The sequence below is a fragment of the Microcaecilia unicolor genome, chromosome 3 (assembly GCF_901765095.1).
Source record: "Microcaecilia unicolor chromosome 3, aMicUni1.1, whole genome shotgun sequence".
NCBI lineage: Eukaryota > Metazoa > Chordata > Amphibia > Gymnophiona > Siphonopidae > Microcaecilia > Microcaecilia unicolor.
The window spans coordinates 527,784,542-527,798,489 of NC_044033.1; the positions used below are offsets into that span (position 1 = coordinate 527,784,542).

The 13,948-nt window shown below is 43.6% G+C and overlaps 1 protein-coding gene and 1 long non-coding RNA gene across 2 annotated transcripts in view; one reads left to right on the forward strand and one right to left on the reverse strand.

Annotated features, from left to right (window-relative positions):
* LOC115467322 (zinc finger and BTB domain-containing protein 24-like) overlaps positions 1 to 13,948 on the reverse strand; it is a 44,721-nt gene that overhangs the window by 15,797 nt on the left and 14,976 nt on the right. The window contains exons 3-4 of the mRNA XM_030199193.1: positions 8,043 to 8,210; positions 6,684 to 6,767 (exon numbers count right to left, since the gene is read on the reverse strand). Of these exons, the coding sequence (XP_030055053.1) occupies positions 6,684 to 6,767; positions 8,043 to 8,210 (252 nt within the window). The remainder of the gene's footprint in view (positions 1 to 6,683; positions 6,768 to 8,042; positions 8,211 to 13,948) is intronic.
* The window catches only part of LOC115467326, a 145,740-nt gene that overhangs the window by 10,960 nt on the left and 120,832 nt on the right, over positions 1 to 13,948 (forward strand). The gene's annotated exons all lie outside the window — the stretch shown is intronic.

Sequence of the window (13,948 nt, forward strand, 5' to 3'; positions counted from 1 at the left end):
GCACACTGAGCATAGGGTTTCAACATATCATCAATAATGATGCCCAGATCCCTTTCCTGGTTGGTGACTCCTAATGTGGAACCTTGCATTACATAGCTAAAATCCGGGTTCCTCTTTCCCACATGCATCACTTTGCACTAGCTCACATTAAATGTCATCTGCCATTTAGATGCCCAGTCTCCCAATCTTGTAAGGTCCTCTTACAATGGAGGTCTTGGTTGTAACTATATTATCAACTCCATATTTAGCTGCCTATATGTGGTGGCGGGTGTGGCTCTGACCATCTTGCTGGGCAGGCTGGATAGACTGTGCGGGTCTCTACTGTGTTACCGTTTACCTGAAGTAACGGGCAACAAAGAAACTTATCCAAAATTATAAGGAATGTAATGAAGTGAGATTTGAACCCTGGCTTTTCCTGGTTTACAGCCCATTGCTCTCACTACTAAACCATGCCCTCCAGTTTTATTGTTATTAAATGTCTTATACCCCATCCATATCAATAAAATATTACACCAAGGTGCAAATGATTCTCAGGAAAAGGATGTTACCAGTGGTGTGCCACAAGGTTTGGTTCTTGGGCCAGTTCTTTTTAAATTTGTTATTTATTTATTATATTTGTATCCCGCACTTTCCCACTAAAAGCAGGCTCACATAATAATAGGTAACATAGAATTTTGTTATGTAAAGTAGGAAATTAAGTATAACATAATAGAAGGATGGATGGGTAGGTAGGTAGAGACAGGTGATAGAGAGAGGAGGGTAAGGTGGGAGATAGAGTCTGGGTCAACGTCGTTTTCTCTTCAGTATATGTAAGGTAGATGGGTTCATGAGATTAATCTGGGTCTTTTGGGTAGGCTTGTTTGAATAGATGGGTTTTTAGTGCTTTTCTGAATGGTAGGTGGTCATGGATTGCTCGGATAGGTCTAGGGACAGCGTTCCATAGACGGCTGCCCAGGAAGGAGAAATTGGATCCATAATAAGTTTTGTACTTGAGACCTTTACAGCTGGGGTAGTGCAGGTCTCACTTTCGTGAGGATATAGACATGTTTCTTGCTGGAAGTCGACCAGATTTATCATATAGTTTGGAGATTCTCCGTGTATTATCTTGTGGATTAAAGTCTGGGCTTTGAAATTGATACATTCTTTGATTGGGAGCCAGTGCAGTCTTGCACGGAGAGGAGTTGCACTCTCAAAATGTGATCTGCCAAAGATGAGTCTTGCTGCTGTATTTTGGGCGGTCTGAAGTTTTTTTTTTAGGATATAGGCTTTGCAGCCTAAGAAAATACTGTTGCAATAATCAGCATGGGTAAGTACCGTGTATTGCACTAAATTCTGGAATGTTTTCTGGGGTAAATATGGTTTTACGCGTTTCAATATCCACATCATTGTGAACATTTTCTTTGTGGTGGATGTGGCGTGATTGTCGAGGGAGAGGTGGCTGTCTAATGTCACTCCCAGGATTTTCAGGTTTTCAGAAATGGGGATTGTAGTGCCGGAGATGGTGAGATTAGATGGGGGAATTGTGGAGTGTTGAGATGAAAGGATTAGGCACTGTGTTTTTTCTTTGTTCAATTTCATCCTAAAGGCATTGGCCCAGGAGGTTAAGATATTCATGCCCATGGATATTCTATCAGAGATTTCTGTTAGGTTTGATTTAAAGGGAATGAATATAGTAACATCATCAACATAAATGAAAGTGTTTAGACCATGTCTGAATAGGGCTTTGGCTAGTGGGATCATCATTAGATTGAAGAGTATCGGTGATAAAGGGGATCCTTGAGGTACTCCGAAGACAGGTGACCAGGGGGATGAGATATCAGTGGGTGATTTAATTTGATAGGATCTTGAGGTGATGTGTACAATTCTGGAGATCGCACTTTTAAAAAGACATAAACAGGATGGAGTTGATCCAGAGGGCTGCTACTAAAATAGTCAGTGGTCCGCGTTAGGAGTTACGGATCAAGAAAGGGATCTGGGTGTCGTCGTCGATGATACGCTGAAACCTTCTGCTCAGTGTGCTGCTGCGGCTAGGAAAGCGAATAGAATGTTGGGTGTTATTAGGAAGGGTATGGAGTCCAGGTGTGCGGATGTTATAATGCCGTTGTATCGCTCCATGGTGCGACCGCACCTGGAGTATTGTGTTCAGTACTGGTCTCCGTATCTCAAAAAAGATATAGTAGAATTGGAAAAGGTACAGCGAAGGGCGACGAAAATGATAGTGGGGATGGGACGACTTTCCTATGAAGAGAGGCTGAGAAGGCTAGGGCTTTTCAGCTTGGAGAAGAGACGGCTGAGGGGAGATATGATAGAAGTGTATAAAATAATGAGTGGAATGGATCGGGTGGATGTGAAGCGACTGTTCACGCTATCCAAAAATAATAGGACTAGAGGGCATGAGTTGAAACTACAGTGTGGTAAATTTAAAACGAATCGGAGAAAATTTTTCTTCACCCAACATGTAATTAGACTCTGGAATTCGTTGCCGGAGAACGTGGTACGGGCGGTTAGCTTGACGGAGTTTAAAAAGGGGTTAGATAGATTCCTAAAGGACAAGTCCATAGACCGCTATTAAATGGACTTGGAAAAATTCCGCATTTTTAGGTATAACTTGTCTGGAATGTTTTTACGTTTGGGGAGCATGCCAGGTGCCCTTGACCTGAATTGGCCACTGTCGGTGACAGGATGCTGGGCTAGATGGACCTTTGGTCTTTCCCAGTATGGCACTACTTATGTACTTATGTACTTATCAAAAGGGATATGGGGCAGTGTTTGGAAGAAAGGCAGGAGATGTGTCACGTCTGTGGCCGTGACCACCCTCAGCCTTACCTCCTTTCTGGGGGTCAGCAGCTCTGCTGGCTTCTGTCTGTGTTAGTCTTGTCTCTGTCCTGGTGTGCTGGCTGCTTCCAGCATGAACCTGATTGCTTCACTAGACCTCACCTGTGTGGGCTATGTCTCTCTAGGGAGCCAGCATCTAAGATGGCTGCCACCGGCTCTGTGCCAGCTTCCAAGATGGCTCCTGCTTGTCTTTCCTGTGGGCTCACTTCCTATGTGTGTCAAGCCTCTCTTTGTTGTCAGTGTACTTCCTGCTTCTGTCCTACTGCTGGTGACTCATCAGTGAGAGTCTTCATAAGGAAGTGCTGTGCTTGCAGTCTGGGCCTTTGCATAAGTGTTATGCTCTTAGGCCAGGTCAGGTTAGTTAAGTGTCTGCTGCACTACTGCTTAGCCTCTCTCTGGGTTCCAGCCCAGATTCTTTCTGTGTCTCTGTTGTCCTTCCGTGGGGGGTTTTCCCTGCCACTGTCTGTGGACTGCGGTCCTTCCTGGCTTACCCTGAGTTGGGGTGAAGCTTCTGTCTGTGGACTGCGGGTCCTTCCTGGCTTACCCTGTGTTTGGGGTGAAGCCTCTGTTCCTGGCTTACCCTGTGTTTGGGGTGAAGCCTCTGCTCCAGGCTTACCCTGTGTTGGGGTGAAGCCTCTGCTCCAGGCTTACTCTGTCTGTACCAAAGACCCTTGGCCTGTTATTCCTGGTTACTCTGTTTGCTCTGCTGCCAGCCCAAGACCCCTGGCCTGTTCTTCCTGGTTTGCTCTCTTTACCCTAAGTCCTGCCTTGCCTAGCCTGTGTGCCTACCCTGCTTGTATATCCTGAATCCTGTATCTGTCTAGCTAGTGTGTATTTCCTGGGTGGTTATTCCTGTATCCTGTCTCCACCTAGCTAGAGGGTTTACCCTGTGAGTATTCCCGGATCCCCGTTCTGCCTAGTGTGTACGCTGCCCTAGTCCTTGCTCCTGCTAGGCTTCTGTACACCTTGTGTTCCTTGGTCTGTCTTCTGGGTCTTGCTAGTGGCTGTGCAGCAGCACACTGTCTGTGTTTAGTTCCTAGTCTGGTCTCCCTCGTGTATCCCAGACCCAGGGTGGGTCCTCTGGATCTTCAGTTCCTGCCTTATCCTGCAAGTCCTGCCGGCCACCTGCACTTTGGAGCTCAACTCCGGAGGAACGGTGGCTAAGTGCAGGTGAAGCTGTTCCTGTTTCGTCTGTTCTAGCTGCCTGCCTTGTACTACTCCAGTCCAGAGTTCCAGTACTGCTCTTTGGGGTATCCAGTTCCAAGGTGGTCTTGCCTGCCGCTGCTCCTCGGCAGTGGCCCAAGGGCTCACGAACTCCAGTCCTGCCTCGAGGACCTGACAGGATGCCAAGGCCCTCGAGAACGCAACAAGAGGGAAGATATGAAAGAGATATTTAAATACCTATGTGGCATAAATGCACATGAGGTGAGTCTCTTTCAATTGAAAAGAAGCTCAGGAATGAGGGGGCATAGGATGAAGGCAAAAAGGGGGTAGACTCACAAGTAACCTGAAGAAATACTTGTTACAGAATGGCCTCCCGGTGCAAGTGGACGAGACAAAAACAATATCTGAATTCAAGAGAGCGTGGGACAAGTCCATAGGATCTCTAAGGGAATGACAAGGAGAGTAGATGGCACGGATAGGCAGACTGGATAGGTCATACAGAGGGGCATTTTCCAAAGGGACGTCCAAGTTGCGATTTGGACGTCCTTGCAAAATGGCGAAATCCAGGGGTGGGGAAACTCGTATTTTCCAAATAAAATGGACATCCATCTTTCGTTTTGAAAATACCGCCAGAGATGTTAAAAATCCTTAAATTTGTCAGGGTACAGGGGTAACTATATGTAAAACTGGGACAAAAATTTGGAAGTAGAAATAGTAATGGTTATAGCATTGTGAGTTTGTTGGTGTGTTACTATGTGCAGAACTCCTTGTTTGGGGGTGTATACGTGTGAATAATTGAAAAATGTCAAGTTGAGTCATTTCTGTATTGCTCTTACAATGATCAATGAAGACTTCTATAAATTAAAAAAAAAAATCCTTAAATTTGGACGTCCCTAGATTTGGACATTTCTGACTTTCGGTGATTTTCGAAACCAAAGACGTCCATGTCTAAAACGTCCTAATGCAAGCCATTTGGGCGTGGGAGGAGCCAGCATTTGTAGTGCACTGGTCCCCCTGACATGCCAGGACACCAACCGGGCACCCTAGGGGGCACTGCAGTGGACTTCATAAATTGCTCCCAGGTACATGGCTCCCTTACCTTGTGTGCTGAGCCCCCCCAAAACCCACTACACACAACTGTACAACACTATCATAGCCCTTACAGGTGAAGGGGGGCACCTAGATGTGGGTACAGTGGGTTTGTGGTGGGTTTTGGAGGGCTCGCTGTTTCCTCCACAAATGTAACAGGTGTGGGGGGGTATGGGCCTGGGTCCGCCTGTCTGAAGTGCACTGCAGTACCCATTAAAACTGCTCCCGGGACCTGCTTGCACTGTCATGGACCTGAGTATGACATCTGAGGCTGGCACGACATGTTTTGAAAGATGTTTTTTGAGGGTGGGAGGGTGTTAGTGATCACTGGGGGAGTAACGGGAGGTCATCCCCGATTCTTTCTGGTGGTCATCTGGTCATTTTGGGCACCTTTTTATGCCTTAGTTGTAATAAAAACACGTCCGTGTGAAAACGTCCAAGTGTTCGTCAGGGACGTCCTTGTTTTTTTCGATTATGGGTCAAGGACGTCCAAGTGTTAGGCATGCCAAGTCCCGCCTTCGCTACGCCTCCGACACGCCCCCTTCAACTTTGGCCGTCCTTGCGACGGAGTGCAGTTGGAGACGTCGTAAATCGGGTTTCAATTATACCGATTTGGACGTCCCTGGGAGAAAGACGTCCATCTTCCGATTTGTGTCGAAAGATGGACGTCCTTCTCTTTCGAAAATGAGCCCAATGGTCTTTATCTGCCTACATTTTTGCTCTGTTTCTATGTTTCTTCTATGTTTACAATCAACTATACATAAAACCATAAATGTTCAAAAAATAAAAATAAAACCAGATCATCCACTATCACAAAACCCAATAGCCTCATTACCCACCAATTCAAACCCACAGACCACCTTATTTACCCCACAATCCATTTTCCTCCCCAGGAAACAGACATGTTTTCAATCATTTTTCTAAACTTGGAGTAGAAGCCTAGTGGTTAGTGCAGTGGGCTGAGAACTTCGGGAACTGGGCTCAATTCCCACTGCAGCTTCCTGTGACTTAACCCTCCATTGTCCCAGGTACAATACTTAGGTTGTGAGTCTACTAGGGACAGAGAAAGTACCTGAATATAATAAAATGTAAACCACTTTGACTGTATCACAGAAAGACAGTACATCAAATCCCACTACCCTTACCCCTTAAGATTTCCATGTTCTACTCCCACCCTAATTTCTTCAGGGAGCTTATTCCACCATGTTGGTGTCACAACAGCCAACATCCTACTTCACAGCCTAACCTCAATCCAAGAAGGTATTTGTAACAGAAGGTTGTGTCTTGATCTCGAATCCCTCACTGGATCCTACTTTGTAACCTACTTGCTAAACAGCTGGGTTAACCTTCTCAAGCACCGATATTTTGAACTACACCCTACTTGCAGACACAACCACCGAACACTGTAGCAATCGTGTCACACTCATCCAACAAGATTCCCCCAGGATCATCCTTGCTGCCCTAGAGAATTTCTTCCCCAGTTTTGTTCCTGTCATTTTTACTTACTGATTGCTCAGAAAGACAATCCCCTAAAAATGACCACATTTTCCCAATCTGCACTTGTGGTAGAAGAGCATATGAGAGACAAGATGTACCTGTGTGCACTCGGTAATGGCTCTTCAGTTGTCTTCTCTGACTGAAAAATTTCCCACACTTGTCGCATGTGAAATCCTTCTTACCTGCAAGAGAAAGGAGAAGTTTTGCTGGTGTGGCATTAACAACATAAGAGTAGCCATACTGGGTTGGACCAATGGTCCATCTAGCCCTGTATCCTGTTTTCCAAACAGTGGCCAAGCCAGGTCACAAGCAGAAACCCAAATCGTGGCAGCACTTCATACTACAAATCCCAGGGCAAGCAGTTGCTTCCCATGTCTGTCTCAATAGCAGACTATGGACTTTTCCTCCAGGAATTTGTCCAAACCTTTTTTAAACCCAGATACACTAGCCGCTGTTACCACATCCTCTGGCAAAGAGTTCCAGAGCTTAACTATTTCGTTGAGTGAGAAAAGTATTTCCTCCTATTTGTTTTAAAAGTATTTTCATGTAACTTCCTTGAGTGTCCCCTAGTCTTTGTACTTTTGGAACGAGTATAAAAAAATCGATTTACTTCCACTTGTTCTACACCACTCAGGATTTTGTAGACCTCAACATATCTCCCCTTATCCATCTTTTCCAAGCTGAAGAGCCCTAAACTCTTAAGCCTTTCTTCATATGAGAGGAGTTCCATCTCCTTTATCATTTTGGTCGCTCTTCTTTGAACCTTTTCTAATTAGACCACCGAGGCAGCTACATCCCCACAGGGATTCACTGTGAATCCAGAATTGCAATGCTGAAATCACCATGGAAGAAAACAATTCCTAAATCTAAATCAGGGGGTGGGAAAGTTGTGGTTGTCACAAAGATTAAACAATTCTCAAAAGACAGGAAAGGTAACACGTTTAAAACTATCTTACAGTACAGTGCTGCAAACATTTCATTTTGTTTGTATTTTCATCCTGGCATCCTGGGTACTACTATAAAATGGAAAGCCAAGAGATGAAGACTTTTCTGGAAAAGTATCCATATCTGCTGAGGAGTTGGTAGGGTAGGAAGTAACCTCCAATTCTTGGTGTTTTAAGGCAGTGAGAAGAGGCTGCAGAGAGCAACGTAACACAACTGGACCTTAGTATCTGAAACAATGGCGCTATGAAGCATTTTAAACACTATTCTTCCTCCTTCCCATGATTATAGCACTAGTAGATGCTCGTTGCACTATACCCTGTATGCCATCTAATCCTACTATCATATACTAAGCAGTATAAAATGTTTTGTACATTTTTGGGATCTTGCTAGGTATTTGTGATCTGGATTGGCCACTGTTGGAAACAGGATGCTGGGCTCGATGGACCTTTGGTCTTTCCCAGTATGGCAATACTTATCATGCACACTCTTACATCACGGACTGTGCCCGTTACCTGCGTGCAGGCTCATGTGCTCCAGGAGAGAATGTTTGGTTGTCAGGGCCTTGCTGCACACAGTGCAGGTGTAGGGTCGCTCCCCTGTGTGTATCCGCTCATGGACCTGCAGAGAATGCTTCTGGGAAAATCCTTTCCCACATTCCGTACATTTGAAAGGCCGCTCCCCTGAAACACAAAAGAAACTATTTCAAACCATAAACCCCCAGACAGACAAATTCACTACTTCTGCATTACCCCTTTCAAACCGATGTCACCGAGTATTTTTAAACCTGACCTGTCTTCCCAATGTTCTCTGACGTTCTAAAGTTTTCAGATATGCTTTTACCACAATAATGCGCACATTATAAACCTTTTTTGCAAAGTGCAAGATAGCTGTCTGGTATTTCTGGGCCCATGCTAGACCTGCTTTTAATATGCGATCTGTTTATTTAGCTTGTAATATGCAATGTATTTAATAAATATTTAAATTTAACAAGGGTTGATTGAATATAAGCCTGGGTATTTCAGTTCAAATGTTATAAAGTCTCTACAGAAGAAATTGCGTGAAGTCATCTGGAATAGACCATTTCCAGTCTAGAGGTCTGCACAGGAACGGGGTTCGCAGGGATCCCGCAGGAATCCCCTCTGGGCTTGCGGGAGCACTGCAGGAACAGAAATAGACCTGCAGGGTTCCTGTGGGGATGGAAGATGTTCCTGCGGGGTTCAGGCATACCTTTGTTTAAGCCCATAGCTTTTCTGCTGTTCTGTCTGTGCCCATCGTGACAACGCACTTCCATCTGCAATCCATCATGCTTGGTTTGCCCCTTGGCTCAAAAAAGAGGAAGTGTGTGTGCACGCACATGGGTGCGTCGACCACGAAGGAGGAGGTCTGGCTGGCATGCGACTCTAGAATCCAGTCCATTTAAACCTAGACGTTGTCACCATGGGATTTGCTTTTGAATTCTACAAATTTAAAATGATTAGGTACGAGAACCTCACTACCTCTTAGAGGACTCTCTGCTCGAGGTGCTGGTGGATAAGGAGGAAGCAGCTAAGGCGAGGAGCGAGCACATGGTCTGCACAGCAGCAGCACTGTAGGAAGAGAGGCGTGAGGAGGATGGAGGCAGCACGAGGCACGAGCTGAGCACTGCAGGAGGAGAGGACACCGCTCAGAGGAAGCAGGAGCTGAGCGGCTGTGGCAAGGAAGAGAGAGGGAGGCAGCATGAGGCATGAGCTGTGCAGGAGAGGACTCCGCTCAGAGGCAGCAGACGTGGAGCAGCTGTGGCACCAAAGCCAGACCAGAGGAGAAGGGGCAGTGAGTAGTTACTGAGTCATCCTGAACCTGCAGAAGAGAACTGCACAGAGGTGAGTCCGCTCAGCTGACTACTTTTATTTTTTTATATGCATAGACAGTTTTTTCCTCTCATGGTGGGAACTGGGAAGTGGTTGTGTTGTTTCTCTCGATCAGCTTGATTCAAACAGCGACCGTGTTTCATATACAAAAAGTAAGGGTAAGAGTGAAGTATGGAATGTCTTTAAATCGGTATTGGTTGATACCAAATAAGTGCCTTTTGTGCTTTGCTCGAGATGCAAAATAATTCTCTCTTGGCGATCACGTGATGGCATCAATGGCTTATGAGCTCACAAGGACTACTGAGCAAACTGTATGCCAACAACAAAGATTACAGCTATGCCAGGCTTTTCTCTATCAAGTAATACCAACAAAGTACCTGCGAGCATCATACCTGAAGTGGCAGACATTGTGGTCGCCATGTGTGCAACAGATGTGAGGCCTTTTTCTATTGTTGAAGGGGACGGATTCAGGAATTTAGCATCAGAGCTCATCTCCATTGGTGCTAAATATGGGAACGTTGACCTGGACCAAGTCATGGTCAACTGTGTCTCATCATCTTGATGGTGTTGTGGAGAAAGAGATCACACTCATCAACAATCTAACTTTAATGCTGCAGTTCGGCGTGACAACTGACCTCTGGATACACAAACAAAGCAACCACAGCTGTATCTTAGCTATCGATTACTGGACAAAAATCATACCTTAGAAAATATAAAACTGACAGTGAAGTCAATTCTGAATGAGTTTTGTGTACAACATCAAGACAATGTGTTCGCTACAGACAATTCCAGTAATATGAAACATGTGGATTGGACATTCATGTCATAATCTAAATTTTGTTTTGTCACGTGGACTACAGCAGACAAGTTCGTATGGCACTGGTTTGCCACCTGAGGTTGCCAAATTATTGACACTTCAAAAGAATTAGTGACATTGGAAAAAAAACCCAAAATTAACAATAAGCTGGTAACAACACTTAAACAATGTGTAGTAACATGACGGAACAGTGGGCTGTTAGCACCGAAATCAGTGGCAACAAATTTTTTAGATCTCCATACACTAAGTGCTGAGCCAGGTTTTAATAGAAATTTTTTTCATTTGCTGGCTCATATCAATGAAGACTTATTGGCTGACGTCATTCAAGTTTTGGAACCAGTTAAAGTGGCCACAAAATACCTTTCTACTGAGAAAAGCCCTTCATTGCATCTGGTGATAGCTACCAAAATAAAGCTGCAAACACTTCACTGAAAAGGCTTCTCACAGTACCATCATCTCACAACTAAAAAAACATCTACTTAACATGCTGAATAATACTTCACAATTCATCAGTTGCATTGTACCACTGCTTTGCTGGATCCACGGTTTAAAAACAACTTTGGAACATTAGCACCAACTGAATATGCACAGGCACTGTACAACTTGAAAGAGATGGTAGATAGACTGCCAGCAGCAGACATTCCAGATGACCCTGTCTTACAGCAACCCAATAAGATGAAACTAGTGGAAAATTTCTTGAGCGATCTCTATTCTTCTTCTTCAAATATATCTGAGGTATGAATATATTTTCTTTTGTTAGCTATTTCAATATGTTATATCTATTTGTAATGGCAATATTACTTGTACAACATACCTTCACATTCGAAACAATACCATCTGCTTTTTCTCAGGTGGATGCATACATGACTACCACTGACGAAATTACATGACATCTTGTCTTACTGGGAGTCAAAATTAACTAAGTGGAAAAGTCTTTCTGGAGTTGAGTCCCTGGACTGCCTGCTGCCAGCACATCCTCCGAATGGTCATTTTCATTGACTGGGCACGTTCTTGAGGGTAGACGATCACAGCTAGGACTACAAATTATGGATGGACTTCTGTTTCTGAACGGACTAAAGAAATAACTGCCCAATATTCCTGACTGGTTTTTGTCCTCTTACTTGGTGGATGTTTCTGTTTTGTATTTCATTAAAATGCAATAAAAACTAATTAACATTCAGAAATACATACTTCCTTTTTTTATGGGGACAGAGGAGATTACTCACGGGGATGGGTTGGGACGGAGGAGTTACTCACGGGAAAGGGTTAGATTCTGGTGGGGATAGGTTGGATTTCTGACCCCATGCAACTCTCTATTCCAGTCCAAGCATCATCAGCCAGCTTCTCAAACTCTTCTCAAAGTCCGTTCGCTCATTGCTATCATTGTTGAAATATCTAAGAACTGCCTGTAGATGTTCTGAAGGGATATCATTGTCACTGCTTCTGCTATATCTTCACTTTTGCCATCGGTACTCGAATGCATAGCTTTGTGTTTGTACATAATTCCCAGCTTTTCTGAACCCACTGCAGATGGTTTCTGGTGTTATTTTGCCGGTGTCATAGGAGTAAGAGACACCATTTTGTAAGGTATCGTGATTTGCCAATTGTTGCTTGGTCCCCTGAGGAAGCTTATATTATATAGCGAAACGGAGAGCCCTGTAGGGCAAGATTAAAAGCTAAGTAACATTAAGTAATATGTATAATATCATTACTAGAGGAATGAAAGATCACAATTGAATATTATACTTATATTTTATTATATATATTATATACAAGTGGAGTTTTTTAAGACCAGTAATTATAATGGAGCCCAATGAATGCTGGCGTTTGAGCGCATTGAGCACAGTATCGCCATGCAGGGACTGCTGAGGTCTTTTTCTCCATTTTGAATTAATTGGTTTGAAAATAAGAAAAAAAGATAAAAAAGATAAAAAGAATGGATACCACACTGCACACTGACTAAGTGTTGAAGAGAGTTCAGCTTATTTTTGACGTTACAGTTCAGTTTTTTTGCTGAAATTTTGTCCAGTATATTTATTTTGTTATTTTGCCCCAGGCAGAAGCCACCCACTTGCAGACTTCCGAAAACGTTGCCTGCTTCAGTACCGATGGTGTAAATTCATGAATCCCAAACCGCATCCTTTCGTCCCACTCTCATGAACGTCTTGAGATGGTTAACTGTTATATCTAGTAGCTGTAGCTTGCATGTAAGACCAGCAGGAATAACAGCTATGTGGACACCAATGGAGTTTATATAATTTTGAAAGCTTTTTCCTTTGTGTGTAGCCATGGCTTCGAAAATTAGTAAGGATTTCTTTGAAAAGAATCCCCCTTGCCTGGCCCTATAACATTGATCTATTCATACTTTCATAGGTCACAGTTCATCCATCCCTTCTTATTGCAATGGACAACCACACTGGCTTTAATTTCACCCAAGTTGCAGTGCATCCGAGGACAACAGTGAAGCAAGCCCTCTCATGTCCTGTGTTTGCAATGGCTACAGTTTTCATACCTGAAGCAGCCACTGTCCTGGTGGGTGAGATGTCGAAAGACACTGAAACTCTGTCCATGTTAATAATGTACATTGCAGAGAAACCGAGTTCAGAGATTTCTTCGGAGACAAATTCACAGAAGTCAATCAACTTTCGCTCCCAGTCTTATGGAAGTCGCTGGCTTACAGCGGCTCTCATTCTCACTGAAAGTCCATTTCATTTCATGAATCTCAAAATCCAGGTGAAGCCCGCTTTGAAATCCGTGATGCCTCTTTGACAGACACCGCTTTAATTTGAATTGCGACAGCAGCGATTTCTTAAAGGGAACAAAATCAAGCTAAGACCCACTCTCTCAAGTCATTTCCTAGTTGAGGCCATTTCGGTTTCTGCCCACAATGTGCGTGTTTTCGGGGGGGAGGGGGTCAGGTTCTCGAGGTGTTTTATCTCCTTTCGCAAATGGATGACTCACCAACCTCAAACTCTCTCACTGCTGCTCTCTTGATTCTGCTCTCACGACGACTTTCTGATTGAAGTCAGCAGTGTAGGACTTGCGCTTCATTCCTGGCATAATTATATATCCTATAGGACAGTTCAAATCTACATAGGGAGTGTAAGAAGGGTTTGATTTGTGTTATATAGCGCAGTATATACGTGGGCGCACTATACCAAGGTTATTTTGCATTACTATTGATTTCGTGCACGTTAAATATAGGTGCATATTATTTTTGTAGGTGCAGTATATTTGTGAAAATACAGTATTTAAGATGTATATGACTTCCTACAAATTTCCTTATTTTTTTTAAATTTTGTATCTATAACATTTAAATTAATTAAATGTTTTTAGCTATTTCAATTTTGTTCTTTTATTGTTATTGGGCACAATATTCAGCTAAATGGCCAACACTTCAATTTAAACAAGTATGATTCACTTAAATTTATACAGATTTTCAGTGGAAGAATGTGTTCAAATGTGGATACTTTTTTTTTTTAATACCTTTATTGGAGAACGGCACACATAAACGAACAATACTAAAGTGCCCACCAAGTTCAAGCAGTACAGCAAACAATACTACAAAGATAACATTGGTACAATAACATGAATGAACTGACTTGTACATGAGCCATTCATTTTTCTACTGTACCCCTCCCCCCCTCACCCTTCCTTGCTCATTGGGATGGGCGATGGCTGCCCTTGTAAATAATTCTGTGCCAGTTTCCAAATGTCCATGTACCGTGAAAATGAACGTCCCGGGGGGTGAAAT